The sequence below is a fragment of the Colletotrichum scovillei genome (assembly GCF_011075155.1).
Source record: "Colletotrichum scovillei strain TJNH1 chromosome Unknown Contig00005, whole genome shotgun sequence".
Classification (NCBI taxonomy): Eukaryota; Fungi; Ascomycota; class Sordariomycetes; order Glomerellales; family Glomerellaceae; genus Colletotrichum; species Colletotrichum scovillei.
Genome location: NW_023336263.1, coordinates 2,673,227 through 2,701,105, shown reverse-complemented (window position 1 = coordinate 2,701,105; position 27,879 = coordinate 2,673,227). Strand labels below are relative to the sequence as shown.

The 27,879-nt window shown below is 51.1% G+C and overlaps 10 protein-coding genes across 10 annotated transcripts; 8 read left to right on the top strand and 2 right to left on the bottom strand.

Moving 5' to 3' along the window:
- Positions 1–397: 397 nt before the first annotated feature.
- On the top strand, positions 398–3,361 carry HER10_EVM0001279 (uncharacterized protein). Its single transcript, XM_035471034.1, has 6 exons — positions 398–600; positions 905–1,111; positions 1,213–1,366; positions 1,428–1,540; positions 1,595–1,932; positions 1,990–3,361. The coding sequence occupies exons 1-6, from the start codon at positions 517–519 to the stop codon at positions 2,969–2,971; spliced, it is 1,878 nt and encodes a 625-aa protein (XP_035333710.1). The 5' UTR covers positions 398–516; the 3' UTR covers positions 2,972–3,361.
- A 236-nt stretch (positions 3,362–3,597) lies between these two features.
- Positions 3,598–5,045, top strand: HER10_EVM0013306 (iron-sulfur cluster assembly accessory protein). The gene is made up of 2 exons (XM_035482668.1): positions 3,598–4,586; positions 4,645–5,045. Exons 1-2 carry the CDS (start codon positions 3,833–3,835, stop codon positions 4,680–4,682), a joined length of 792 nt encoding a protein of 263 aa, XP_035334533.1. The 5' UTR covers positions 3,598–3,832; the 3' UTR covers positions 4,683–5,045.
- Positions 5,046–5,104: 59 nt separating this feature from the next.
- On the top strand, positions 5,105–7,238 carry HER10_EVM0004347 (ATPase; the record flags this gene model as incomplete). The annotated part of the gene is made up of 1 exon (XM_035473996.1): positions 5,105–7,238. Exon 1 carries the CDS (start codon positions 5,538–5,540, stop codon positions 7,236–7,238), a length of 1,701 nt encoding a protein of 566 aa, XP_035333908.1. The 5' UTR covers positions 5,105–5,537.
- Positions 7,239–7,591: 353 nt separating this feature from the next.
- HER10_EVM0008327 (phospholipase carboxylesterase) lies at positions 7,592–8,396 on the bottom strand (the record flags this gene model as incomplete). Its single annotated transcript, XM_035477854.1, has 1 exon — positions 7,592–8,396. Exon 1 carries the CDS (start codon positions 8,339–8,341, stop codon positions 7,592–7,594), a length of 750 nt encoding a protein of 249 aa, XP_035334181.1. The 5' UTR covers positions 8,342–8,396.
- Positions 8,397–13,627: 5,231 nt separating this feature from the next.
- On the top strand, positions 13,628–14,213 carry HER10_EVM0009836 (uncharacterized protein; the record flags this gene model as incomplete). The annotated part of the gene is made up of 2 exons (XM_035479309.1): positions 13,628–13,793; positions 13,867–14,213. The coding sequence occupies 2 exons, from the start codon at positions 13,628–13,630 to the stop codon at positions 14,211–14,213; spliced, it is 513 nt and encodes a 170-aa protein (XP_035334295.1).
- Positions 14,214–14,682: 469 nt separating this feature from the next.
- Positions 14,683–16,655, top strand: HER10_EVM0005270 (uncharacterized protein; the record flags this gene model as incomplete). Its single annotated transcript, XM_035474892.1, has 3 exons — positions 14,683–15,213; positions 15,250–16,411; positions 16,459–16,655. The coding sequence occupies 3 exons, from the start codon at positions 14,683–14,685 to the stop codon at positions 16,653–16,655; spliced, it is 1,890 nt and encodes a 629-aa protein (XP_035333974.1).
- A 787-nt stretch (positions 16,656–17,442) lies between these two features.
- HER10_EVM0001878 (uncharacterized protein) lies at positions 17,443–19,202 on the bottom strand (the record flags this gene model as incomplete). The annotated part of the gene is made up of 3 exons (XM_035471612.1): positions 17,443–17,722; positions 17,843–18,469; positions 18,538–19,202. The coding sequence occupies 3 exons, from the start codon at positions 19,200–19,202 to the stop codon at positions 17,443–17,445; spliced, it is 1,572 nt and encodes a 523-aa protein (XP_035333759.1).
- A 2,022-nt stretch (positions 19,203–21,224) lies between these two features.
- HER10_EVM0010575 (dipeptidyl-peptidase 3) lies at positions 21,225–22,580 on the top strand (the record flags this gene model as incomplete). Its single annotated transcript, XM_035480031.1, has 3 exons — positions 21,225–21,798; positions 21,849–21,898; positions 21,957–22,580. The coding sequence occupies 3 exons, from the start codon at positions 21,225–21,227 to the stop codon at positions 22,578–22,580; spliced, it is 1,248 nt and encodes a 415-aa protein (XP_035334341.1).
- Positions 22,581–24,190: 1,610 nt separating this feature from the next.
- Positions 24,191–25,558, top strand: HER10_EVM0001852 (methyltransferase type 11). The gene has a single exon (XM_035471587.1). The coding sequence runs from the start codon at positions 24,517–24,519 to the stop codon at positions 25,423–25,425; it is 909 nt and encodes a 302-aa protein (XP_035333755.1). The 5' UTR covers positions 24,191–24,516; the 3' UTR covers positions 25,426–25,558.
- Positions 25,559–26,880: 1,322 nt separating this feature from the next.
- On the top strand, positions 26,881–27,835 carry HER10_EVM0003561 (uncharacterized protein; the record flags this gene model as incomplete). Its single annotated transcript, XM_035473234.1, has 1 exon — positions 26,881–27,835. Exon 1 carries the CDS (start codon positions 26,891–26,893, stop codon positions 27,833–27,835), a length of 945 nt encoding a protein of 314 aa, XP_035333859.1. The 5' UTR covers positions 26,881–26,890.
- Between the last annotated feature and the right edge of the window lie 44 nt (positions 27,836–27,879).

Below are 27,879 nucleotides of genomic sequence, written 5' to 3'. Positions count from 1 at the left end.
GCTTGATACGATGGAGATGGAACAGAGGCGTCGGCCTTGGGGGTTGGGAAGACGGTTGGATCGGCGGCCCTGTAGTTAGAATATCAATATCAGCCCTACGGAGAAAGACTGGATTATGATGCGCCCGTGCATGAAACATGCCATGGATGTTTCTGGCGCTGGACAAGTGTCCCGATCTTTTTTTGGAGGCAGCCCGAGTTCAGGGGGAGAATGCGCATGTGCAAGTACAGTCATCATTTCTAGAAGCACTGTATCTATTGCGAGCAAGTAACCGTTTAAAACCGTGCCAACCCAGATAGCAAACGGTGCAGAATCCCTGAGCTGTAACGGGGACCTCTCCATCTTTTTTTTTTATCGGAACGCGTATCGCAACGGTTAGCTCGCGTGCTGCCGGACCGACGTCGTCAGCCCCCAAAACCAAACATTTACAGATTACCTGCCCTCCTCCCGCTGCCTCCGACATAAAGCGGTAGCCAATTCTTCGTTTTCATCGCCACAGATCGCCATACCTCGGGAATGGAAGCGTCGCCGCTGACCCGTCAGGCCCCGCCCGAGGTCTTCAAGCCCAAGATCGTACAGCTGTACGAGTCGCTATTCAAGGTTCGACAGCTCCGCTTCTCCCTGCCTTTGTGACCCCTCGACCATGTCTCTGTGTGTCCAAGGTACTCTTTCGCCGGTTTCATGTAGGACTTGTAGCTTACCTTCTCTCTCTAGGTGTGTGTTCTCTTCGATCCCTATACCCACGAATCCCGAGCTTGCCCCATTGCGCCTGGCCGAGCATTCCCCCTTGACGATCTTCAACTTCCGGACCACATGGTCGTACCTTCCTAGACATTACTGCTACGCAAAGAAGCACGACTCTGTACACTGGCAACCCGCTGATACGATCTCCATGATTGAGTAGGACGCCGAAGATGACGCAGAACGCTCCGAGGGCTTCTGGCGCGAGTTCTTCCTCCTGCGGCCCGACCGCCCCGCCCTGAAGCGAATTCTCGATGGCCTCGGGCCGGCAGACATGCTTGCGTTGGAGGAGCATACCAGGGAGCTGTTTGCGCGCGCTGTTACTGCTATGAAGAGTGGGCAGGGTGTCGCAGATCTGCATGCGCTTGACGTGAGTAAACCAGGGGCACAAGCTGATTCCTTGGCTTTTGCGCCGAGGCGAGGTTTGGAAGGTGCTAGTAGAGTTGCTGACTTGGATTGGGAGGACGGTAGACTCTAAGCGTGTTCCTCTGCTCGGCTCTTTCGAAAAAGTACGCACACCCTAGCTCGGATATCATCATCGTCTTGGCTGGGATCGATTATGTCGATACGATCTTTACGGACTTTGTGGGCGCTGTGGACCAGATCATTAGGAGCGGGAAGAGCTGTGAGTTTGGCGCAAGAGGACGTAGTTACAGCCAAGCACGAGACAGACTAACACGTTGCAGTGGAATTGCGACAAAAGGCTGTTGAGGTTGTCCTGGCTGTGACGGCGGGCGCATACCAGACCAGTCTCTTGACATACTTTATTCAGAGGGATCTCTTCCCCTCAGTAATGAAGGTGAGATCATCCTACTCTTGCAATTTGTGCGAGCCTCAACTAACGATCCCGCAGTTCATACAAGACACCGACACGACAGAGCGTATCCTCAGCCCCTTTTCTCTCCTAGGCCTCTTGGCGAACTACAACAAATTCGAGTTCCAGAACCCCTACCAGATGCGACTAAACGACTTTGTCAACGAGGCGACCATTAAGAAGATCATCCGGTGCATCGGTCAAACATGCGAAAGCTTGACTACACAATTCGTGGATGTACAAGATGATTTGCCCGAGGGGTGGACATTCAACGGCACCCTGCGTATGATTGGCCTTGGCGCGGTTGCGAGGGGTCCCAAGCCGGAGAAGAAGCCCGTCTACGATGCCGAGACCATGAAACAGATGTTTACAAAGCTGTGAGTATCGTCTGGCTGACCTTGGAACGAAGAAATGTGGCATCTAACAAGCAGCAGACCCGGCGAGGAAGCCGCCTTATTGCTAGCAACCTACGACTTTACCCACGCCAACAAGCTGTTCTGCTTCAACCTCGCCACTCTGCCTGCCGAAAAGGGCGAAGAGCAGCCATTGGCAGCCTTCACATCGCTCACCTCATACCTCCTCCAGCACGCCCATCTCTCCGAACGCACGACACACTACTCGCATCTCAACCTGATGGTCTTCCGCCTACTAATCGAGGACCCCGTACTATGCAAGCGGATATGCAGCGAAGAGTCCAAGGGACAAGTCCGTCTGTGTCGCCAGAGGCAACCGTTCCTCCCGCTGGTCAGAGGGGACCGGATCCTGGCGACGGCCGTGCTGGATACTATGGTGGACGGCATCACACACAACCTACGGAGGAGGCTGGACGTCGGACTCTACACACTCTGCGTCGGAATCCTGCTGCGGGTGATTTCATATCTCTCACGGTCACGGACACGACTGACATATCACTGGGCGGACCTCTTCCGCGCGTTGCTGAACCTCATTCGGTTCCTGACGCAATATGTCGCGGACCTGAAGGACCTTTCGCAAATCGACCTCCTTTTAGACAATGTCGTCAACCTGGTTGCGCTCTCGCTGTCGGCAGGCGAAGGATTCCTGCCATCGCCAGCGGCGTACGACGATCTATTCTACAAGGTCGTCGAAGCTGGCGACACGCTGACCAAGTTCAAGGAGAGCTATCAGCTCGGCAAGAGGCCGAGCAACTCGATTGACACGCTCATTAGCGTGAGCACGCACTACAAGGAGCTGCTGGCGGAGGGCGGCAAGAAGAAGGGGAACCTGACGAGCATGCAGGTGACGGAGGTGATCAAGCAAGGGTACGAGACGCTGAGTATACAAGCGAAGGAGGGGCTTGATACGTGGGATCGGTACCGTGAAGCGGATGAGAGGACGTTGTTGAAGAAGATGGCGAGAGCGGCTGTGGCTGATGTCAGAGGGTTGGTGGAGCGGTAAGATGTGAGGCAAGGAGGGATGGGTGATAGACTGTATGATATTAATGACACCCGAGATGATTCTCATGAAACATTGTGTTGGAGTCTGGTTGATCAATGTTTGGCATGCTGATTTGAGGCTTGTTGACTGCGGCTCCAGCCTTAAGAGCTAATGTCAACCTCGAGCCCTTGACCTTCAAGGTTGTTATTCGGCATGTCAAGTGTGGTTCCACAGGCTGTTCAGGATTGGATGTGAGTTCTTCCTTGTCAGTCCGGGCAAACCTAATCTCGAACCACGTCGATTCCCCGAGAGTCCAGGAAACTCGGCAATGTAGTGTAACACTGGACAAACAGAGTACCTGACTAAGGTAGTTTGGAGAAGGAAAGAATGGACAATGCCTTTGAGGCTCTCAAGGTGTTTGTTAGTCATGAGAAATGAAGCAATGGACAGTTAATGCCCAAAAGGCACTGAAGGAAAAGAGGCTGCTTTGTCATCTGTCCCGGCCGTTGACAAATTACAGGCTTCTGATTGGCTGCAGAGCACCCGGTACACTGGGGACCGCTCACCATGTCATAGCCGCGCCACGGCGAGAACCTGTCAAATGACCCCCCTTGGCCCCAGCTTCTGTTGCTTTGCTCCGAGTGCCAGCCACATTCCCATTGCCAATCCATCCTGACCGCAAAAACCTCCGACCTACAATTCCCGCCTGTTTCTTTCGTCACCGTCGAATGATTTTCAACCCTCTCAACCTCAACACCTGATCTTTCGACGACAAACACAACAAAACCAAAGGGGAAGCAACCTCGCCTTGTGTGATTCCCTCTAGCAAACTCGACTTCGTCACAAACAGACACACACACACACACAACCTCCAGCACAAAGATGAATGCACCGAGGATACTCAGCAGAGTGGCGTTCCGCCGCTCCTGCACGGCATTGCAGTGCGCCTCTGCTCGTCGCGCCTACGGCAGCCCGTCTTTCCAGTCATACCCTCTCTACTCAAACAACACACTCCCTCCTGCGAGAGGCGACGGCATCCCCGAGAGCTCCATCGCATCGCCGGATGCTCTGCCGAAGGTCAACGAGACGAGACCCCCCAAGATCCCCTCGCAAATGGCGACAACCCACCAACAATCCTCAACACCGAGCACTCTTTCCTCTTCTTCCTCCGCCACACAGTCCTCGACGACAAAGACAACAACAGCAGCGACCACATCCGCCGCAGCCAAGGCCACGACGACGTCATCAGCAGCAACCGCCGCCGCCGCAGCCCCCGCGCCAAAGATTTCTGAACAAGCAGCCCAAACCCCCAAGTCAGCCGCCCGTCCGAAGCGCACGCTCCGTGCCCGCAAGGCAGCGATGAAGCTCAGCCCCGCGGCGGTAGAGCAGCTGCGCGCGATGCTGGACCAGCCGGAGCCGAAGTTGATCAAGGTCGGCGTGCGGAACAGGGGGTGCTCGGGCCTGGCGTACCACCTCGAGTACGTCGAGAAGCCGGGTAGCTTCGACGAGGAGGTTGTGCAGGATGGCGTCAAGGTGCTGATTGACAGCAAGGCGCTGTTCAGCATTATTGGCAGCGAGATGGACTGGGTTGAGGACAAGCTGAGCCAGCGGTTTGTGTTCAAGAACCCGAATATCAGTGAGTCTACGTCGCTTCTTGTCGTTTTGGTTAAACAACATGCTAACCACTTGAACAGAGGAGCAGTGTGGCTGCGGAGAGTCTTTCATGGTTTGAGGGGAGTTTGTAAACAGCAGACTGAATGAGTCGCCAGCGAGAGAAGAGACAGCATGAGCATGCGCTGCTTTCGTAAGCGGGTCAATGGCTTCGATATACACTTCATACATGGCCGTCGTCTCCATCATAGAGAAGGGGAGACTGCTGACGGCACCGGCACCGGCATCAACTCATGCTACGGCGTCTTTGTACATCACGGCTCCGTTCCGAGCACTTTTGACATTTCGGGTTGAGGATAAAGGCATTGGGAGGCGTTTTATACAGGTGTAATGATACCTACGAGAAGACCCGGCTCATCATCCGGGCGCGAATCACTGAGATTATTAGTTTCATTATCAATTGAACCTGAAGAGTGAATCAACCATTTTGCTGTGTTCAATGAGATCATACGTAACACTGTGTATCCGTATGCCGAGCATAACGGGCGGACGGAAACCACAGTGTATCTCCGACCGAATCCGAGTGCCGGGCAGCCCCACCGTCGAGAGAGAGCGCGGCTTCTTACCCGACGGCTGTGAATCGAGACCCCTGGCGCTGGCAGTCGCCTCTAGACGGCAGTGGAGTCAAGGGACCTCCAGAAGCCTGGAGGTACCTGAAGTGCGGAGCGAGGCGTGCCGTGCCCCACTAGAATTTCGAGCTCAATTGCCAGGCGCGTCATTGCACTCAAAAATTCCCCCAAAGGCGCGTCTCCTCCAGTCACAGCTCAACCTCCAAATTCACACGAATTCGCGATAGTTGCACCAACATTGCTGACTGACACGAATTGACGAATCCGGACCATTCGACATAAACGCAGGTCAATCACGAACCAAAGCAACCCCATTGCATGCGTCACAGCTCCGTCTTCCATTCAAAATGGCAGCAGTCGACTGCCCCATCTGCAACAAACCCGTCAAGGAGACGCTGATCAACTCCCACATCGACTCAGGCTGCCAAAACCACATCTTCAACCCCGAACGAACATCCTCCCCGCCGACAGCGACACAGTCTAATGGCACTTCCGGCTCTACGCTCACCTCATCACAAGCCAAACGACCCGCCTCCTCCTTCTTCTCGACCCCCGCACCGAAGCGCCATGCCCCTCCCGCCAAAGTCCAGACGACCCCGTCCAATGGCACGACGACAGCAGCAGCGACGACTACTCGGCCCATGGCGGGCATGAAACGGAGATTCGACGACGGGCCAGGCGAGCTACCCTCTCCCATGGCGACGGCCACCGACACAGATAGCGAAGCAACCCAACAAACACAACCACCAGAAATCGGTCCCTCGGCAAAGCGCACAAAGACAGCTCGCGCAGCGCCTTTGGCAGAGCGAATGCGTCCTAGAACCCTAGACGAAGTCTGCGGCCAGGATCTTGTCGGCCCGCACGGCGTGCTGCGCAGCCTCATCGAGTCGGACCGCGTGCCTTCAATGATTCTTTGGGGCGGCTCGGGAACCGGCAAGACGACGATTGCGCGGTGTATAGCACATAGTGTTGGTTCGCGATTCATCGAGATGAATGCCACATCGTCCGGCGTGGCCGAGTGCAAGAAGCTCTTTGCGGAGGCGGCTAATGAGGGTGCTCTTACGGGCCGCAAGACTATTATTTTCTGCGACGAGATACATCGCTTCTCCAAGTCGCAGCAGGACGTTTTCCTGAAGCCCGTTGAGGCGGGTACGATTACACTTATTGGCGCCACGACGGAGAACCCTTCCTTTAGAGTTCAGGGCGCGCTGCTCTCGCGGTGTAGGACGTTTACTCTCTCGAAGCTCTCCAGCGAAGACGTGGCGAGAATCCTCCTCCGTGCTATTGACGAAGAGGCGCGAACGAATAACTTTCCCGGTAGCCCGCTCGTCGACGCGGAGCTGGTGACGTACCTGGCCGCCTTCTCGGACGGCGACGCCCGCACAGCGCTGAACCTTCTCGAGCTCGCGCTTTCCCTGTCGACGCGCGCGGGGACGACAAAGGAGAGCATCAAGGCCTCTCTAACCAAGACGCTCGTGTACGACCGCGCAGGCGATCAACACTACGACACCATCTCCGCCTTCCACAAAGCCGTCCGCGGATCAGACGCCGACGCGGCGCTGTATTACCTCGCGCGCATGCTCCAGTCCGGCGAAGACCCCCTGTTCGTAGCACGACGGATGGTCGTCATCGCCTCTGAAGACGTCGGCCTGGCAGATAACACTCTCCTTCCGCTCGCGACGGCAGCGTACACAGCCGCGCAGCAGATCGGCATGCCCGAGGCTAGGATCCCTCTCGCGCACTGCGCCGTGGCGCTGAGTCTCGCGCCGAAGAGCACGAGGGCGTATAGGGGTCTGAATAATGCCTACGCGGCGCTCAAGGAGCCTGGCGTAGCGGCGTTACCTGTGCCGTTGCATTTGAGGAACGCGCCTACGAGGTTGATGAGGGAGATGGGGTATGGGGCGGAGTATAAGTACCCGCCGAATTATCGGGAGGGCAGGGTGAGGCAGGAGTATCTGCCTGATGAGCTTGTTGGAAGGCGGTTTTTGGAGGAGAGGGATTTGGGGACGGAGGTGGATCCGGATTTGGAGATGGAGGTTGAGTCTTGAGTCGTGATGTCTTGAGATCCATTCTGGGTGGGAGATGACCCACCTTGTGGAAAGGCGGTGGTTGATTTGAGCGTAGAATTATACCTTTCCGCTGAGGGGTATACGGCGTCGCCTTGGATGGCTTTGAGCTTTGGGATAGAAGCTCGTCAGGCCTGAGACGAACAGAGAGCACTGCGTAGAGCGCATGGCATAGCATGGCATGGCGTCTAGGATACTAGAGAGGCATCATCTGCCGTTCTTGAGCATGATGATGGAATATACATGTAATACGTGTACCTGCAAGTTTCCTTGTATGATGTCAGACGCAAAGACCAGTGAGTCGACGACTTGTGCAATGGGGTGTGAAGCCCGGCTCAACACATATGAAGCCTCAGAAACCTGACCATGTCATCCACACCCTGCGGCTCGTTGACCCAGTGACCTCCTGATTGATACTCATGCCATTCCACTGTACATGAATTCACGAACGAATCAAGGGTCGTCCGTAACTGCCGACCAAGTTTGATATCAACGACTTCATCGTCCACAGCGTGAGCGAGGAAAATAGGAGTCTTGGCCGTTGAATCTGCGCCACTTGCTCCGCGATAAAGTGAACCCTCCTCCGCCAGCTCATCGATGACCCCAGCCGGCGGCATCCAGCTGCACAAACCAATCAGCCCACCTAATCCGCCTAGCCTCGGCGTGGTCAGAAAAGCGGCGATGGAGGTTGCGAATCCTTGGCTTATACCGCTTAGGAATATCTTATCCATCGGAACCAGGGCGGATTCGCTCTCGACGAGGGTGACGATGTTCTCGATGCTTCGCCTTAGGCCGGGTGTTTGGATGCCGGCTTGTTCTTCTGGGGTTTCCAACGACCAGACGTCGAACCACTGTGACATTTCGGTGTCGAATCTCTTGGAGGGAAGGAGCGCGGCGCCGGGGAAGACCCAGCGGATAGATGGGAGTAGGTCTGGGAGCGTGCGTGGGTGGTTTGCTGGTTCTGATGCTTCGCTTTCGAAGAGTTCGGTCGCGAAGTCGGCGCAGGTGCTGTCTCTGCCGTGGAGGAAGATGATTGTGTGGGTGTGTGCCGCTTGAGGGTCGATGTGGTGCGTGGTAAATTCCATGTTGGTGATGTTTTGTTAGAGGAGCTGTGGGGGATGTATTAGGAATAGGCGGTTGTCAGGTGTAAGAAGGATGTCTGTTTTGGTGGGGAGGCTTTGAGGCGGTATATATACCTACCTATCAGAGCAGTGGAGACCGAACCTTGACGGCGCCAAACCTGGATAGTTTCCAAAGGTCGTCCTTTCCTCAGACCGGGGATCTTGAATAGCGGTCTAGCTTGCTCACCAAGCGGCCGCGACACTTCAAGCCCATTCCTCAGAGAAGGCCTTTCTAGCGGTCCATCTAAGCATGCAAATTTTCAAAAGACTCTAATGTTAGCAATAGATTGCAAGTTAGCATAGATTACTAACGTTATAAGCCGCCTTAGAGTATTGATGTGATTGATGGAAGAGGTCGTGGTCGCCAATAGTACGTTCTTGTCTGACTGGCTAACATCTGACAGGGACTACGGTCTCAGCACATCGGTCTTCTCTTTGATATCCTCATTCTTAGCTATCCTTGACAATGTCTTCATTGTCACTATTGTACTTTTTGTTATTCCTGGTGTAGCTTTAAGGACGTTCTGCTAAGAATAGCGAAGAGACAGAGGCAGTATGAGGCGATCCATAAGCCATAGCTGCACATTCACTAAATATACGGGCCATTAACAATGACCTGTCAAAGTAAGCTTCATTCTGCTAAATTCGATCTGTTTTCGGGTCCTTCCTTCAACGTCCGCACTACGCTGACAAACATCTAAGGACTGACCACTCCACTGCGATAAGCCGGGACACGACACGATGATGTTCTCATTTCGTCTCCATCGGGAGGCCTAGCTAAGAGAGCCACATGACCTGCGGCTTTTCGAACACATGTATCGTAAAAATCAGCCATCCCTTGACAAAAGAATGCTTTCCGTCCAAAGATAGATTTGCTCCGACTTGGAGGTGTATGGGCTGTTTGCCTCGTACGCAAGATATGCGGCTGCCACCATTCTTCTACCTTTCCAGATTATCCAGATACTGCCGAGAATCTGAACGGCCAAAGGCAGACTGTAGCAGCCGTTCACTTCATAAAACTCGAATGGAACGGAAAGCGGACCGAGCGAAAGTGATAGTAAGATGTCCACCGCGAAGAGGAAGATAGAGGGGCCAACCCCAAACCAGCTTTCGATTTTCTTCAACTCCAAGAAGAATCCATACAGTTCTTCTTGCATATCTTGAGGAAGCAAGCTTGGATCACTTGCAGTTGTAAATAAGTATTGTTTGATTTCGTCGAAGTGTGTGATATAATTGCAAGGTTGTACTGAGCTTGATTCCATGTCGCCATCACTGCCAAGTGTCTGGCATTGATGTTTCGGTATATCGGCCTGAGCGGGTACTCCTCCGGCCTTATAGTCTTTGAATTCGCAAGTTTGTATCAGCAATTGTCTTCACTAGTCGTTTATAATTCAATGTCAATAAAAACTCACCTGCGTAAACCTCTCCAACAGCCATCATTGGCAGTATGAGTAAGAAAATAGAAACAATTTGACCGAAACCCATCTCGGTGGACTCTGGGGTTAGATCTGGCGAGTGAATGAAGCGACGGAGAATGACCTGGCTCACTCCAAAACCGAAAGTGAATATCAGTTTTGGTGATGTCGAAAGAAGCGAGGACGAATAACGAGTTCCCGCTACTGAACGTCGCGCGCCCATGTCTCCTAAATGAAAGCCAGCCAAAAATCTTGTAACATGTCCGTTGCCCCAGGTTCTAGCTACAAAATTGTAAAATGGCCCTGGCTGATGGTTTTCGAGACGGTATTTGGCATGGAAAAGAGCCTCGCTCTTGCGATGGCATGCGGCTTTCTCTTGCTTCATCTCGAAAGACAAGGTCTTTGTTTGGACTGAGTCGAGGTCTTCCATGTAAAGTGTGATCTGCCAGTAGTCGAGCAGCGGTGCAATACCTCGTTCTTTCATATAGATGTTTTGCAAGCGGGAGATGTATCCAGTCCAGAGAAGCACAAGGGGAAATCCTGGCTGCGAGAAGATGATGCCGGTTCCGTGAGACGAGGCTAAACACGCTGCTGGCATAGTTGCCTCACCTTTATGGTTTACGTCCATGTCCGCGATCACGGCGGTTGTGTACGTCAAAAGAATGAGCACGCACACCATGCCACATACTCGCAGATGGAGGACCCATTGTTTCTGACACTTGAGCGTCTGTTTGAGGATGTCGAGGGTAGCCAGGTGTGTGGTGGAAGAGAACCAGGCAAGACTATGCGCCACGGAGAACTCAAATTGGGACAAGGTTGCCATACCCGAGATAGCGGCGACGAGTAAAGCCAGGCCGGTGACGAGTTGTTGATCGCTGAGGGCGAGAATGAATTGCGAAAACGCCTTTGAACGTCGTTGTCGACGACGCTGTTGCTCGCGCTCGTCTTCAAATTTGTTGCGTCCTAGCTTGTTACGCCTCTTGTTCAAGCCGACATAGTCAATTACTTTGTGATCTAGTTCGTTGAGAAGGTCGCCGTCGACGCCATCGAAGAAGTATGCTAGTATGACTGCGGCTATCGTTGTAATTGCTGTGCCCATAAATGCTGCAAGGATCTGTGAATGTGCCGGCTGTTAGTCCTTGACAAGGAAGGCCCTATGGGAGTCAAGTCCTTACCCCGAATCCAACGATGTCCCCCGATGCATTTAGAGGACCTTTTGGTCTAGTCAAACAATATATATCCATCTCTTTGTATGGAATAGCTGTTTTTGCGTCGCTTGGTAACATCGAGATGAGGCTGGCTTGAGACTGTGAGACTGTGAAAGATGATGAGGGTTGGATGATGAGATAACTGTAAGGCAGCGAGGTTGAATCAAGGCCGAGTCAAGTCGAGTGAGTTTTCTAACCAGATCATCTAATGTATAGAACATTCGAGCCGTGGCAGACTTTTCTACTAATTGCTTTGAATGCTTGACTGGCTCGTGAGCAAGGGGCAGTACTAGGGGCAGTACATTATCACTCTGTTGGAAGTCGGAAGGGAGTATGCAATGCAGAGACCCGTCGGCGGCTAGTAGTCCATTTTTAGTCATTTACGGACTGCCACAGAAGGCAGTTCGACCAAACCAACAGTTTAGGGTCTCTCGTTGGTGACAGTGTGCAATCAATACAGCCAAACTTGTCGGATATCTTGCGTGTTTACTTAGCTCGACTTGATATCAGCATCGTGCTCAAATTAGAAGGTAAAGAGGTACCTCATTACTCTGAAGACCACCATAATTAGTCGTGCCTTGGTAACAAAATCTCATCTAGCCGGCTGAAGAAGGGTAGCTGCGCCCTTGGATGCCTCTCGGTAGGGAAGCAGGCTGCAGAGGCAGATGGCGGAGCTTCATGCATGTTGGGATCTCATGTCCGCGTTTTGGCCGCTTTGGGTTACACTGCTTCTACTTAACGGCCAATGAGGTTACAGACGATAGAAAAGTACGCCCAATTCCACGATCTGCCTACTCGGGCGTTTAAGCAGGTCGCCTCTTGACTCATCTTCAGTGGAACAGGCTCAAGGACGTTGGCGCGGAAGACCCTTGACGTAGTAGGAGTTGAGAGGTCATGTATTAAGGTGTGAAATGAAATGCTGAGGTTTAATTCGACCACGCAGAATCAGACGCAGAATCACTGATCCAGCTGTTCAGAGCGTGATCTACTGTGAGGAACGCCCCGCCCTTAAGAGAAGACATCAATTCACTTGAAGTCACAGGCTTGCTCGTGCTATACCATGCCTAAGGCTTGCGAGATATGGTGAACAGCCAACGGTGAGACATTTTCAGTTGACACAACTTTGTGTTTACTGAGTCTCGAGCCCGGCCATTGGATCGCTCTCGACAACTCTCATGACTTAGACATTCGGGCAGTCGTTTGCTAAATCATGTTGAGATTGGTCAGATGACACAGAAGGAACCCAAGCTGAACTCAGCTTCGATCGGCAGATATCTTTGTGGTAGATCGCTGCTCGTGGATTGGAGTAAGTGAGTGCAGGGGGTTCCAGCATCTTAGACAGCAACCCAAATAGTAGTGAACATTTGAAGGTTGGGTACTGGCTCCAAGATGCACACGCTTCTCAAAGTCTATGAATTGGGGATTTCACATGAAGGCTGGGCTAAGATACCTGACGTCTGAATAACAAAACTGCGAGCGGAGTATGAATCTTTGCAATACTCATAGCACTGGCCGTTAATACGGCTTGAAAATGACCGTTCCGTAAGGCAGACGTATAAACACGGAAAAGCCGTCAGCTTTTCCGTATCTAATGAACCAATTATCTTGGCAGGAAGGGGAGAAGGGAAATGACTGAAGATCAGTGAGCAACAAGACAAGTTTTCCATAGTCTGGATGTAAATAGACGAAAAGTTGCAATCCACGTTCATCTCACAAGACCGACAAGACCTTCCGAAAGCGAGATAGAGTGTGATCCGAGTGGACTTCGAGACGAGAAGCCGCCGGTTTCAACCCAAAGAACGCCCCCTTGATGGCCATCATTCCCCCTTCGATCCTCCCAAAAAGATGGGATCTTCGGTTCCAAGCGCAAATCTGGGTCATCTCCCGCCCTGCCAACCAAAGTCTGACACCGAGATATCCGAAATTACATAAGATGGCAGCCAGTCTAAAGTTATGCGGCTCCTTGACGAGGTGCCATGATGAAACCGTATTTCTGGCGTACTGGTAGGACTGTAGGGGTGATTCCCCAGATTCGGCTGGGCGCAACCCTGCAACCGACCGATCTTGAGACGTTTCAGCGAATGGCTGTGGTGGTGGGGTTTTCCTCTTTTTGGTTGTTGGCGACAGCGTCAGAGCACCCCTGCTTAGCCTCTGCTTGGGGGTTCGTCGTTTTGGGAGAGGGGTGCTGGACAAACTCGGCAAAAGCTGACACCAGGTCAAAACTCGTCTCTTCTTCTCCTGGCCCTCCTTGTTTGGGCCGGGGCCGCCTTCACCTCATCTTTTTCGTATGGCTGATCGGTATAGCCCGTTTTAAGGTCGCAGGTGTGAGGGGTGGTTTGAAGGCGGTGCGACGTGTCGCATCAAGCTTAATTTCCCTTGCCAGACTCAGTTTCTCCAGTTTGCAGCCCGGGTGCCGCAGTCTGGCGGTGTCGCTGGCTTGGATTTAAAGACGACTCGATGGCCTCGACTTCTGTGTCTCACTTGTTTTGAGAATCATCCCATTCGCTCACTCGACTTTCCAACTTGCAAACCTTCTCTTCGTTCGGCTGGTCCCTTGTTTCATTTTAACTGTTCATATAACTTAACTTTTCAATCCTTCACCCGACCTTTTCGTCTCCTCAGCAAATATGAAGTTCACCGCGGCTCTTTCCCTGGCCCTTGCCACCTTCGTGGCCGCCATGCCCGCCGAAGATCTGTCTAAGCGCCAGGCCATCAAGAAGGGCGGCAGCACTCTCGTCTTCAAGGAGCAGGGTGGCGTACCCGGAAACGAGTGCCTCACTTTCCGCAACAACGGTATGACTCTCTGGGATTGAACAATTCCCATGTTATCTGAGGCGACCCCACACTAACACGTATTATCTGCTAGGCGAGATCGTCAACGCTGCCTGTGTCAACACCGCTGCGGACAGACAGATCACCCCCTCGACCCAGGGCGGCAACAACGTTCTTCTCGTGCAGCGTTCTTTCACTGCTGGCTTCAGACCTGACTTGGTGAACAAGCAGGCTTGCGTCGGCTTTAACGGCACCGCTTTTCGGGCCGAGGACTGCGCTTCGAAGAATGTTGAATTTGTGGCCCAGTCTGGCAACCAGCTTGTTGCCTCTGGCGGCGCCTGCTTGAACGGTCACGATAATAAGGCACAGGTGACTGTGTCTGCACAAGGACAGGGCTGTGCCGAGTTCACCACCACCTCTGTCAAGGCTACTGCCCCGTAAGAGGCGAAGTCTCACAGAGCACTACTCAGGGCAGACAGCTCATGTATACCATGAGTTCACTGTGTGTCTTTCACGGAGTACAGAGGGAAGGGGAGCACCTAAGTAATACTGGGAAAAGATATCAAAATTAATAAACGTCCAGAAATGACATCGAACTTAGAGACCATGTGATTGATCCATGCTGCATTGCCTGAGGGCTACTACCAGATAGTTGGGTTGCAGATTGCGGAATCAGTTCGCATATCATTCAATATTGCTATCCTGTAGGCAGACTATCAGGCGGAGTTAGACGTAGGATGTAAGCAGGCTCTGCACATATCCATGTCATTGTACATGGTCATCGACCACAGCCTGCTTATTGCAAAGAAGCTACCTCCACGTCATAAGTGTCCGCCCGACTTCATCATGGTCCCAGCTCCTTTCGCCAACAACTCTCGCGCAGGAATTCTAGTAGATGTCAGCCGCAGACATGTCGCGCTGGCACGAGACCAATTGCGATCTCCCTCGTGTTGAGGTCGAAGATGGAATCCCCGTCTGTCGAGCGTGTCATCGAACAGCCCACGCGGCCAAGCCAACAACAGACGACGTCACGGCCGGTTCAATCCCGGCAATTCCTCCCAATCAGGCAACAGGTATGATGAACCTGTGGTGGCCTCATTCTGTTCCGTTTAAGCTTCCGCCAGATGCTGTCAACAGCCATTTCAACAACTCGGACAAGAGCCAAGAAGCCAGCGAAGTAGCAGAAAGTCTTTGCGTTCAAATGCAATCAACAGAGAGAGACTCTGAAGAAGCACAAGACATCCGAGTTCATCAATCGCCTATCTACCCTCAGACAATTCGATCCGAGGAATTTCGGTTGATCAGTTTCCCGGCTGCTGAAACTAGCGATAGTCTTGTGCACCTTGACCTCGAACTTTACGCCTTTGACAATTGCCCCGAATACGAGGCAGTGTCCTACACCTGGGCCGGAGAAGACGATAATTGTGCATTACAGAATCCCGTCTACATCGGTCCTCACTGAGATATCTTATGGCAGACGAAAAATTGCTGGGAGATGCTTCGCTTCGTGCGACCTAAACGAGGCTTACGAATGCTGTGGGTCGATGCCATTTGCATCAATCAGGCCAATGTCATAGAGCGGAACGGCCAGGTTGCAAACATGGCGCGAATCTACTCAGAATGCCTTCGTTGTGTCGTGTACCTCGGACCCGATGTCGCCACACAACTTGATAAGAATTACCCTCGACGAAGACGGCTCCATGAGCTAGAGATAGGCTCAATAATCCCCAATCTTCCCGCTAATTCGACAGTCCCTCGGTCTATGTTAGGATTAAAAGCTATATTAGGGCGTAAATACTTCACTCGCGTCTGGGTAGTACAAGAACTACTCCTCTCACAAAACGCCGTTATTCGCGTTGGAGATGTTGACTTCTGGATTGACGCAACTGGCGCGTCTTATTTTTTAACAGAGGCTTCCAGATGGAAATGGGAATCAACATCCGCACCTTGGGCACAGCATCTGACACAGGGCCAATCTATGCTGAAAGACCTCACTGAGCTCTTATTGCTCACTTCAAAGTCACAATCAACTGATCCTCGCGACCGTGTATTTGGTGTATTTGGAATTGTGCCTAAACCCGGCGACCCCTCGGCACAAAGTTACACAACGACAGCTTTGCCCTCGAATGATGGCTTAGAAGCTGATTATTCTCTATCGGCAAACCAAGTTTTTATTGGCACGTTCGCATATTCTCTGTTGGTACTCAAGAAGCCCGGGTTGCTGTATCAAGCCTGTGGACTCGAAGGACAAGCCCAAGATTATCCCTCTTGGGCTCCAGACTGGAGGTGCAAAGACTGGAGGGCCATATTCTCACCTCGGGAGACTACTAGCAAACTATCTCCGGATCAAATTCTTTCACAAGTTGTGTTGGAATGTCCTAGGCGAAAGGTTCCACGCATAGCCTACGAGCTTTGGGGGCCCGAGACAGACTGGATCAAGGCAAACAAGCCATGGCATCAAGGAGCCTTCGTCAACAGTGCGACAGGAGCCTTGAATATCAATGTAACGCAATTTTTCACCTTCAAGACGCGGCCGATCCGCATCGCCAGAAAGCAGGCCTCTCATATTTTTCTCATGCAACCTCGGGATGCTCACGCGGCCTATATCGTATCGGAGTCTCCCCTTGACGAGCTCATAGGTTGCGGGAACGAACAAATGTTTATCTTGAATGTTAGCCAGTTTGAGAGAATATTCATTGTCCTAAAGCCCACGGGAGAATCAAAGACAAACTTCACACTGGTTGCAGTTTGTCCATACGCCTTTATTGCGTCACCTGGCCGAGGAGTATTCATTTCCAGCAGGCTGCGCCTCGACGATCTTCAATCGAGCCTCTTCGACTCCCTCAAGATCTTTCGAAAACTTCGCGATCAGAAGCTAGATGATGAAGATTACGGAGGTACGATGAGACGACGTTTGCTCCCCGACGCACGATCATATCGTGATCTACTACCTCTACACGTCAGACTCGTTACCTGCGGGAAACCTGAGGCACTTCGGTCTGATGATCCGGGCGGATTCTATCTCCAGTGGTTGACAAAAAGATACCGCCCACGCGCTGAAAAAAACTTCACGGTATTGAAATTCAGAATACGCGAATGGATAGGAGCCCAGCAGTTGACAGGTGATGGGCCGAACTCAGACTCAGACTCCCAAATTCAGCAGGCTTCAGATTGGTATCTATCTAGTACAGCCCAATCATATTGGATTGACCCAAAGGTTTCTAAGAGTCAACCAAATCCATGGGAAGTACGGGTCGCGGGCGGGGATTGGAGGCCAGCTCTGATGACTAGCTACGAGTCGATAGAGCACCACGAACGGTGCCTGAAAGCGACGCTGAATGAATGGGTTGAAGTCCGCTGCCCAACGTCACATTTTGAAGACTGGCTATCGACTAACAGAAAGACGGCACTGTACCATCTTCTTTTGGCAATACACAGGGCTTCAAAGGAAATAGGAGAAGAACTTTCCGATATTATTTCAAGAGAGCCGAGAGAAAGTGATCATTGTATAGGCTGTATACGGAGCCCAGAATACACGGAGCTTTGGAATGAGCTAGGAATGTATGGAAGCACGTATATGGTTAGTATTTCGTGAAGACAGTATTTCAGAACAGAGTTGCAATTTCAAATTGCATTCGAATTGGCAAGGTGTCTCTTTTAGAGCAACACCTCAAGAATGGCCTAACGCCGCAAGTCTTGCAATTTCATCAGCTGCAACATCACGCCCTGGGCGACTTATAGTTCTCTGAATCTTCTTCGCGTTTTGGCTCATCGATAAGCTGGCAGAGCCGCCGTCGACCAGTTTCAGAAAAGCGCTGCTGAGTTCGCTGAGCGAGAAAGCAGGAGCAGATTGCCTGTTGCCCCAAACTCCGATATCAATCGCTTCTACACGTGCAGCGTAGTTGTAGAGATCCAGCCACGCAGGAAGGATGAGTTGCGGTACCCCGGTACTGAAAGGTCAAATATCAGTAAGGTATATGTTGTAATGGCACATGTGCACGACCCAACTGAGCAGGAACGTACCATGTTGTAATGGCACATGTGCACGACCCAACTGAGCAGGAACGTACCTAATAGCTTCATGATAACAGTTCGCACCACCGTGATGGACAGAGACAACAATGTCTCCCGTCTCAAGCAATGCAGTCGGGTCAACCGTTAACCACTTTGAAACCCTCAGTCGATCATTTCTGATAAACTTATCGACCAAGGGTTTCCAGTCCTCGTCCTTGAGACTGGCGGCTCTATTGAGCTTCCACAGAACCTGAACCTCCGTACGCTCCATGACGACCTTCAATGCACCAGCCATATCTTGAGCTCTCCCTGTGTCGTATTCGAACAAACTACCTAGATTGACGAGCACGGTCGGTGCCTTAGTCAACCAGGCGGCCAGTTCGGGATCTTGCTCTTCTGCCGAGGTACCCGAGATGACAATCGGTCCTGTAGTAGTGACATTGGCGGGAAGGAAATCGAGAGGAATGGCCGCCGCCGGGGTGTGTTGGGTAATGAATGCGCCTTTTCCAGGCTGATGGATATTAAAGAAGTTGATTGGGTCTTTTAGTCCATGGCTGGCAAGAAATTTACGTTTCTCGTTGAGCTCTGCATTAAACATCATTGTCCATGCGAAGCTTCCCATCTGGTAAATGTTCGTGGGGATATCTCGCCAAGGAACAGGGAACTCGTGACCAGAGCCAACCCTAGAGAACATGTCAGTCTGCGCTGCTGTGCTGTGAGTTCGAGGATTATAGACTGAATGTCGGCTTACGCTGGGAACTTCCAAAATCCTTTGAGCCATGGCTGATCCCCGGCGAAGCAGTCAGCTAGGACGTTCGGTGATAGAATTGCGTGCAGGCGCCCGTCTCCCCGTGTTGCATCCATCCCCGGTCGGTGAAACATGTCAAGTACCACGATTGCAGGATCAATATTTCTGATGTGATCCCTTATGCTCTCGTATATCAGGAGGTGATCTTCCCCAGACCATGGCGAGATGAATTGCGCCATATCTTCATTCAGACCCGCCAGCCCTGCGATCCCGGGCGGCTGCATCCAGCTTAATGAGGAATTCCGCCCAGACGCCTCCTGGAAGTTCGGGCCTGGTAGGTCATGGAATACAACAGAACGGGCTTGCGGTGTCTTTCTGCGTGCGTAGATAGTTATCCTGTCGATCTTGGGCTTGATTTTGGACCATGACGCGAAGTGAATAGTGATATCTGGGTGGCGTTCGAGAAGGGAGTAAACAGTTGCGACGTGGACATTCGAAAGACCGTGTTCAATGTTGGTGATGAAGAGAACGGTATTGTTCTTTCCGATGACGGGAGTGAATTGTTCACTTTGAGCTCCTAGACCACGGCGAAAGGATATAACCGCGGCGATGAGGCCCACGATACATGCGAAGAAGGGTTTGGCGCGTTTGAAAGCAGTGACTGCCATGTTGACACCGTACGAAGGGTCTTTCAGAATAAAGTCCAAGGCAAAAGGGCGCGAACAAGGCGAAGGAAACAGGGATCCTGTGCTCTTATGTAACGGAGCCGAGACCAGTTCCAAACATCGCTCGATCAGGGTTTGAAGCAACAATCAGCCCTCTTTGGCATTGTACATGCTCGTAAATGTTAATAAGACATTACGGCCTCTTGCAGGCGCCGTCAGCTTACATGTAAAGGCCTAAGTGGATAACGCATCCGATTTCGCGCTGTATATGTGTTGTCGGCTTATTGTGGACACTTACCAGGTCACAATCGGTGTGACGAACCGATAACTCGCCTTACGTGAGATCTTACCGTTAGATTTACGGCCCTTACATGCTTGCTGCCAAGATATCAGCTCATTCAAAGACAGCAAGTCCCGATTGATAAGATCAGCAGGTTATCCACGAAGGAATGCCTACTCGCACCAACCTTCCCAATGTAGATTCTAAGGTCTGACGCGACAAGAAGGTAAGATGACATATGCCACGCAGGAGCGACAGGAAGAAAGAGCTCACCAATCTTCCGCACAGAGTCTGAGACAACTTCTTTTCGGCTGAGATGAGTAGACTTGAGTACTCGGTGACTTACAGGGAGTTATGGGCAACGCTCCTCATGATATATGCTCTTGACTCAGCGTTCCCTCAGAACATAAAATAAGAGGCTTGAAACAATTGACAGTGCCCACATGCAGACTCGAATACGCATCCTAGGTCGTCTTGTCCTGCCCCGATCAGATGAACAAATTTGGTGCCTATACCATTGTTATAATTCCTGGACAGAACCTTCCGTCGATAATACAGGCGACCTGCACATTCGGAACCACTTAATAATACTACCTGTGGTGACACGCACTAGTCAACCGGCAAGGTATCCTTTCCTATACAAGAGGTCATTCGTGATTGCACGGCGCCAGAAAGACAAGAAAAATGCATCATGAAGAAATTTGTCCAAGCAGATAAGTACATTGTTAAGTGCATTTTGTGTCGTTGTGATCTTATTGTGATTGGGCTGCTTGATTGAGGCACGGAAACCGCAACTTTCCGATGATCGAGGTTAGCGCCCTCTGCCCTTGCCCGTCAACCCGGCGCGGAACAAACCAACATTCAACCAACCCAACCAACAAACAACAGGGTCATATCCGGACACCATTGATCTTTGAGACTATTATTGGCATTTACGCGAGCCCAATCAGCTCTGCAAATGCATCTCCCTAGTGGTACGACAGTCACTGCGGGGCCGCCTACCCAAACAAGCACCCCGTACCTGGCAATGATAAGAGCACTGAGTCTTATGGAGAGAGTCTTTCATTTTTCCTCACATGCAGATATAACCCAAGCTTTTCAAAGTTTTCGGGGCATTGCGCACAGAGTCTGCTTTCGTTGTGAGCTATCATGGAGGTTCAGTCCGTCCAGGTCTTTCGACTGGACGTCAGGTCGCAATTTGAAGGCTTGACCAAGTCGCAGCAGAGATATGCCCATCATATGGCACGGTAAGTAATGACATGAAAGAGACACGACTGCTTCGCTGACACCCAAGAAGTGCAGCATGGCACGGGGCGAGAATTGTTCTACGACAAACCTCGCCAGAATCGCTGACAATATTTGATTTCATCCTCGAGCTTCACGCGGCGTGGAATGGCAGTTGGGATCAACTTGCTGATGAGATTGGAATCGAAGAGACGCGCCAATTCCTCACTTACGTGGCAACCTTTTTGTCGAACCTAGGGAACTACTATGTTTGTTGTCGCAAAACTCACTTGAGTCGATTCCGCTAACTATTCTAGGGATCCGGCGACCAGAAGTTCATCCCAGCCATCCCTGGGACCGTCTTCGCAAAGATTGCAACTAAGTCTGACAGACTTCAGGCTTTGTATAGCTCGTTTGCTGACGCTATCTATTCATCACCGCCCTTCAGCCTTGGATATCCGGGAGAGACCACTCAAAGCACTTACTACCCGGGAAACCATATCACCAAAGAGGAAATCGCAATGGTCTCTCAAGTCTTGGAACAAAACTCCATTCTCCCAGAGAACACCAGATTGAGGAAACTAGACGGAGATGTCGGATTTGAATTGCAGATCGCTTCTTCCGATGACGGAAGTCTTGGTGTTTTGCCGTTGCCTGATGGAAGAGGCAGCGTCAAGCTCGTGATGGGAGACCATGCAGCTGAGCTGGAGAAAATGTGCGTCGAGTTAACACATGCGGCGAACTTCGCATCCAATGAGCTCCAGAAAGTTTTCATCAAAGAGTACGTCGAGAGCTTCAGGACCGGAAGTCTCGCCAAGTATCGAGATTCACTACGAAACTGGGTGAAGGATAAGGCTCCGGGGATCGAAAACATCTTCGGCTTCGTCGAGCCGTACAGAGATCCACATGGAATACGAGCTGAGTTTGAGGGTCTTGTTGCGATTGCAGACGCCGCAGAAACAATGAAATTGACAAGATTGGTCGAGAATTCAACTCAATTCATCCGCAAGTTACCTTGGACCAGTCCCGAAAACGACGGAAAAGGGGTGTTTGAGAAGTCTTTGTTTGACCCACCTGATCTCTCAAGCATACACAGTAAGTTCCTACGGAAATTAAGGGAACATCAACTTACTGACATTCCAAAGCGCTGGCATATTGCTCCAGTATCATATTTCCGGGAATCAACCTACCCAACGTACTCTTTTCCAGCTTCCAGCTCGGTGACCCATCGGCACAAGCTAACTTATTGATAGTACAACGATATCAGACAAGAGACGGGATTCAAGAATGTCATCATTGCCAATCGCATGGTTGCGGAGAGTAAGGCACAGGATTACCCATTCATCGAAGACTCCGAAGCAGCCGCATTCCGCAAAGCTAAGTTCCCGACCTACTATTGGTGGGTCGTTCTGCACGAGCTTCTTGGACATGGCACAGGCCGGATGATGGTTGAAACGACAGAAGGGGACTATAACTTCGACATTCAGAACCCGCCCATTAATCCTCTCGATGATAACCCAATCAAATCCTGGTATAAGCCTGGACAGACTTGGACCGGTCAATTTGGAGATCTCGCCACAACAGTTGATGAGTGCAGAGCAGAGCTAGTTGGGGCGTACCTGATGGATGACAAAGATCTTCTGAAAGTTCTTGGATTTACAGATGCCACAGACGTGACAGCTGACGATAGTGAGAAGCCATTGGCAATGTTTGGCACCATTCAGAAGGCTGACGTGCACGGTATAGTCGCGTACAACATGTACCAGCAACTGGGTGTGGATGGCCTGCGTGGTCTTGCCAACTACAATGTCGATAGCAAGGTACGGTTGGAAGAACATATCTATCAAATTGGAATATTCGCTGACATCTGCTCATAGCGCTGGGGTCAAGCCCATAGTCGTGTAAGCACAAGACGCAGGTATTCAATGCGGAGACCACATACTGACAATTGACAGGCACACTTCGCAATTCTGAACTGGCTACTTAAGGACGGCGGGGACTGTGTGGAAATTGAACATGACAAGACTGCTGAAACTTTGACAGTCAGAGTTGACAGAGCAAAGATTTCCACTCATGGAAAGCCAGCACTTGGGAGGATGCTCTTACATTTGCACATGTACCGTTGCACAGCAGATATACAGGCATGTCGAGTTTACTACGAGATGCTTTCGACATTGACTCCGAAGCATCTGGAATGGCGGAAGGTTATGGTGGCTAGTAAGCCACCGCCACTTGTGTTTGTTCATGCCAATACGTCTCTGGAAGGGAATGAGGTTACTTTGAGAGAATACGAGCCCACAGCTGAAGGTCTCATACAGAGCTGGGCCGAGCGCCGTATTTAGATTGGAACCAAGTCTTAGGGCTTCGCAGGCATTATTAAACGATTGCAATGGTCACATGTATCAAAGAGTCCGACCCCATACAATCTTGAATAAAGGAAGCCGATGACAATTTTGATGTCCCGAATGAAGTCAGTGCTAAAAAGTTTTAAACAACTTGTAGAGTCACGATGATTCTGCTGAAGACGGAAAAGAGAGGTTTTTTTTTTCTTTTGCCTGATGCACTTGATAGTTGTACGGTCGAGCTAGTTTGCCTCTCAAATGGCCTCTCGTCTAAACACACCCCTGTTGACCTTGAGCCATTTTGGGGCAAAAGAACATCGTGCCAATGATGCAAACAGTTGAGTATGATGAAAGCGGCGAAGCATTGGGAAAGAGTGCAGCTTTCTGGCCTCAACTGGGATTCTAGCTGGAAGTATGCATAGTCCTTGACGAGGAAGCATTTCGGCACGGATGTATCTTGCCCTGGTTACTCTCATTACGTTTAGAGAGTTGAAAACCATTGAACAGGAGCCTCCTATAAGTCTGGCATGTTCCGAGTCATCTCCGACGTGGAAATCGTGACATAGTAAAACAAGAGATCTGGAATATCCTTCTGAATTCAAAGAAGAAAACCCCAATACAGCACCAGGTATTCACTGGTGGTCTCCGGCGTGACTACTAATCCGGCCCGTAAAGGCCTGCATATGGGTCGGGACTTAGCAACGCAAAGATAGTATAGGTTACTATTACTAGTAGGTAACGAAGGAAAGCCTAGACCCTACTTACTTACCTACGAGAGAAGGGGTGGGGAGGGGTTAGTTTCAACATTGTCCATTCAGTATGCGTGTACGGTGCCTTAAGCTGTATAATTACCTACCGAGAATTGCACTTTACAGGCCAGGGTTTTGAAGACCTGGTGAGCATTTCTTACGTACCTTCATCTATGTTTCTTTCTCCAGTGTGGTCTCATTTTGAATAAACATAACCACTTTAAACGCTAGAACACCAAGGATTCAGAACAGTATTTTGGGCAAAACACAGGAAGACTTGGAAAGTATCCAGCAAAATTGACATTCGGGAATCTGTACATAGCGGAAGCACACTGCTTATATAAGGATGTAGTCCCAACAGAGTTTGCAAGTACGACAAAGAAATTGAACACTGTTGGAAAACCCCCCCTACCCGCGTAGGTAAGCAAAGCACGTCTCTAAACGAGCGAATCAGCGACGGGGCGGATACGACGGCATGGCGTGGACAGCCGCCCGTCGTCCAGCCCATCCATTCTCACTCGTTGTGTGTCCCCTTTCCGCCATCAGGCTGCATCCTGAATCTCTTTCTCCTTCTTGTTTCTGGCGGCTTCAATTTTTTATCTGAAAACATCCGTCTTGCCCTGAGAATCAATTCAAGCCTACGGCATACAAAGTTGTAGAAGACGTCAGATCCGCCCCCGCGATCGATCTTCCCGTCAGTTCGAAGTCGCATCGGACCCGTAATGGCCCCCTCCACCGCAACCACAGAGATGGAGCCTCTCATCAACTCTAACCCGGTGCTGCAATCCTACTACGCGTCGCTCGAGTCCCGTATCGGCTATCGCCTGGTTCTGGGAGGAACACGGCACTTCGGCTATTGGGACAATGACACCTACTTCCCCTTCCCCCTCAGTCGCGGCCTACGGACCATGGAGGACAAAATGGCTGAGGTCCTGAACTTGCCCAAAGGATCAACGGTGCTGGATGCTGGCTGTGGGAATGGTCATGTTGCAAAACACCTCGCCAGCAAGCATGGCCTCCGAATCGAGGCATTCGATGTCATCCAGCGCCATGTAGAGAGGGCGAGGAAGACCATCAAGAAAGCTGGTCTTGAGAACCAGGTGACTGTCAACAGGAGAGATTACCACCACTTAGAGTCGCTGGAAAGCGAGTCATTTGATGGCATATACACCATGGAGACTCTTGTTCACGCCACGGACCCGGAGACCGTCCTGGCAGGCTTCTTCCGACTGCTTAAGCCCGGCGGCCATCTTGCCAACTTTGAGTACGACCACGAGTTCATCGGAGACTCTCCAGAAGTCATGGCCGACAACATGCGCAAAATCAATGAGTATGCCGCCATGCCGACAAACAACCGGTCACATCCGGGCGTTTTCAAGCAGCTCATGGAGGAAGCGGGCTTCGTGAACGTCGAGGTTCGCGACTTCTCCGAGAACATCCGCCCGCTGTGCCGTCTGTTCTTCCTCCTTGGAATTATCCCTTACATCTTCATCAAGACCTTTGGCCTCGAGCGCTACTTCATCAACACCGTCGCTGGTGTGGAGAGTTACCGGGGCAAGGGTCGCTGGAGGTTCGTCGCCATCTCGGCTACCAAGCCTGGAGAGACCCTTGAACCCCCGAAGTCTCGATGAAAACTTGGCCGACTAGCACTGAGGGATTTGGAGTTATGTGAAAGCTAGCAGCTGTGTTGAATTCCAAGGCACGCTGAACTTAATGAGAACCGTTTGAACGGCTTCAGTCATGGGGGAAACAATTTCGGGGGAGAAGATAGTTAATCTATGAGAAAGTGCCGCGGCAAGATGAGGGATGGTGAACCTGGAGTGATCAACTTACTAGAGTACATCACTCACGATCAATCTAATGAAGCCGAGTCATGATGCAAATTTGTCTACACCGTCCAGGTGTGAGCTTTTTGGGGGCATGGTCGCGGAACACGATTGAACGTGATTGTGAACGTTGTAATAAGACAATGAAAGCCATTCATAGGCGTGACTAAGTCTTCAAGATATACCTACCGTCACCAACTGAACCTTGATGAGATGAATCACTACGCCTTTAATCGATTAAGCTTTCAATAGCATTCAGGGCCGAACACAACACTTTCGGTGACATGATCACCAACATAGCCCATGGAATGAAACATTCGATTCTGTCTGGATGTTTCTTGCAGTCATTTTCGAATCTTTCATGAATTCTGATAAGTCAAATATCACTGTCGATCCCGTTCGTCCTCATCTCTGGATCGTAGAAGACCACAAATCAGGTCGTCCGCGACGACGCCAAGAGACCACACGTCGACGAGCGCGGAGTAATGGACTCATTCGCCTTGGCCGCGTGGCTGGACTTCTGAGGCGATCTAAAAAAACAGGTAGCGCAAATTGTCAAAAGCTGAGACTGGTCGTTGGACAGATGGAGTGACGGATCTTCAGTATGGTCAGCAGTGGGATAATGAATGGGGATTAGTGTGGTCTTTATTCCTTAGCGTGATCTGCCGGGCCTGCAAAGATCACTCGGCTGCTCCAGATAAACCCAGACTCCCGAGCAGTACATAATAGGACGAGGGAGACAAACGTAATGCCAAATCAACCTGTAGTGCAGTAACAGTGTGGCCAATGAACGATCTCTTTCCCGCAGGATCGTGCTTAAAGATCAACTCAGAAATATGTTACACTAGATTCAGCTACCCTGAAAAGTGAGGCAAGCCACAGTAATTTTCCCAGTCCGGAATAGTGACTGTGTCCCATTGTTGCGGCGAGACTTGCAGCGTTTTACTCTCGAGAGTTCGGATCTCACACGACATGGGTGCTGCCAATTCATTGGAGTCACCTCCAAGGTTGAAAAAGAACCAATCGCCGCGATGCAGCTTACCACTTGATATGCAGAGTGGAGGATGAGGGATATTCTACACCCACACAGTCTGACTTGCAGCTCTCGACGCACCCGAATGGGTTCCTTGTCCACATCTACCATAGACACAGTGAAGACTCAAAACCACATACAGTGACACTTATCTTACAATAAGTCATCAAAGAGGCGCCCGGCTTGATCTCCTCTCTTTTTGTATTGTCTTACATCCGAAGCCCCGCCAAGATTACGATGATGATGAACAATAAGAAATCTCAGCGCAAGACGTATTTCATTCTACGCAGCACCGAATATCAGCCCGACGACCTTATACAACTTGGCCAGCTCATCGAGGACCCTCGCGCTCCTTACGAACCCTTAGCGCCTCCCATGAGGCCTTTCCCTACCAATGCCGTCCGTGTCAGCCACGAAAGCAACTGGTCCTTGACCAAATCCAAAGGAGCAGCCAGGCATAATGGTGTCTTTGCACAGTTTGTCTCTTTGATCACGGCGGAAACCTCGATCCATGACTCGAATGAGACCACGCGCTCTTGGAGAGCGGCCCAGCTCGAGACAACTTCTCTCGGACTGGGAGCTGATAAGGAATCTGACTACGTGACCGCTAGTGTGCAAGAGGCGGTGGTCCAGAAGCGTCTCACGCGCGAAGGGTTCTTAAAGAAACTGGCCGTCAGCAAGAAAGTGTTGTATATGATCACGGGGATCAAGATTGCTAGAAGACCTGGCCAGGTTTCATACGAAGTGAGGAAGACGGCGGGAATCGATGCGAAACTTGGCGCAGACCCTGGGACTGGGGGACTGGCCATGCCCGGCGTACAGGGCGGCGTGACCCGTTTCAAGAGTGATGTCGAGAGCAGCATGCCGGAGGAGGATTTCGTATTCGCTTACAGACTGCGAAAGATTCACGTCAACTTCAGCAACAACAAGTCCTTGGTAGGGAGCGTGATATCTGGGGGTGAGCTACATGGACATGGTGTTGGAGGAGTCAGCGATGATACAAGCTCCGAAGAAGAGAGCGACGACGAGACACCCGACGAGGTTATTGCTGATGTCGATGAACTTGATACAGTCTTAGTTGAGAACGAGGATTTTGGGCGGTCATTGCCTGCTCGGGATGCCAAGAATGCCAGCTTTGATGAAGTTGATGGTGAGGACTGCCTTGTCATAGTTGCAGATTAATTGAGAGAAGACTATCATGTTCGAAACGATTGCATGGGCGTTTC

Coding starts and splice junctions, on each gene's coding strand:
- HER10_EVM0001279 (XM_035471034.1), top strand. CDS start 517: ATGGAAGCGTCGCCGCTGACCCGTCAGGCCCCGCCCGAGGTCTTCAAG. Junction 601..904: donor TGTACGAGTCGCTATTCAAG/GTTCGACAGCTC, acceptor ATGATTGAGTAG/GACGCCGAAGATGACGCAGA. Junction 1,933..1,989: donor AAACAGATGTTTACAAAGCT/GTGAGTATCGTC, acceptor AACAAGCAGCAG/ACCCGGCGAGGAAGCCGCCT.
- HER10_EVM0013306 (XM_035482668.1), top strand. CDS start 3,833: ATGAATGCACCGAGGATACTCAGCAGAGTGGCGTTCCGCCGCTCCTGC. Junction 4,587..4,644: donor GTTCAAGAACCCGAATATCA/GTGAGTCTACGT, acceptor CCACTTGAACAG/AGGAGCAGTGTGGCTGCGGA.
- HER10_EVM0001852 (XM_035471587.1), top strand. CDS start 24,517: ATGGCCCCCTCCACCGCAACCACAGAGATGGAGCCTCTCATCAACTCT.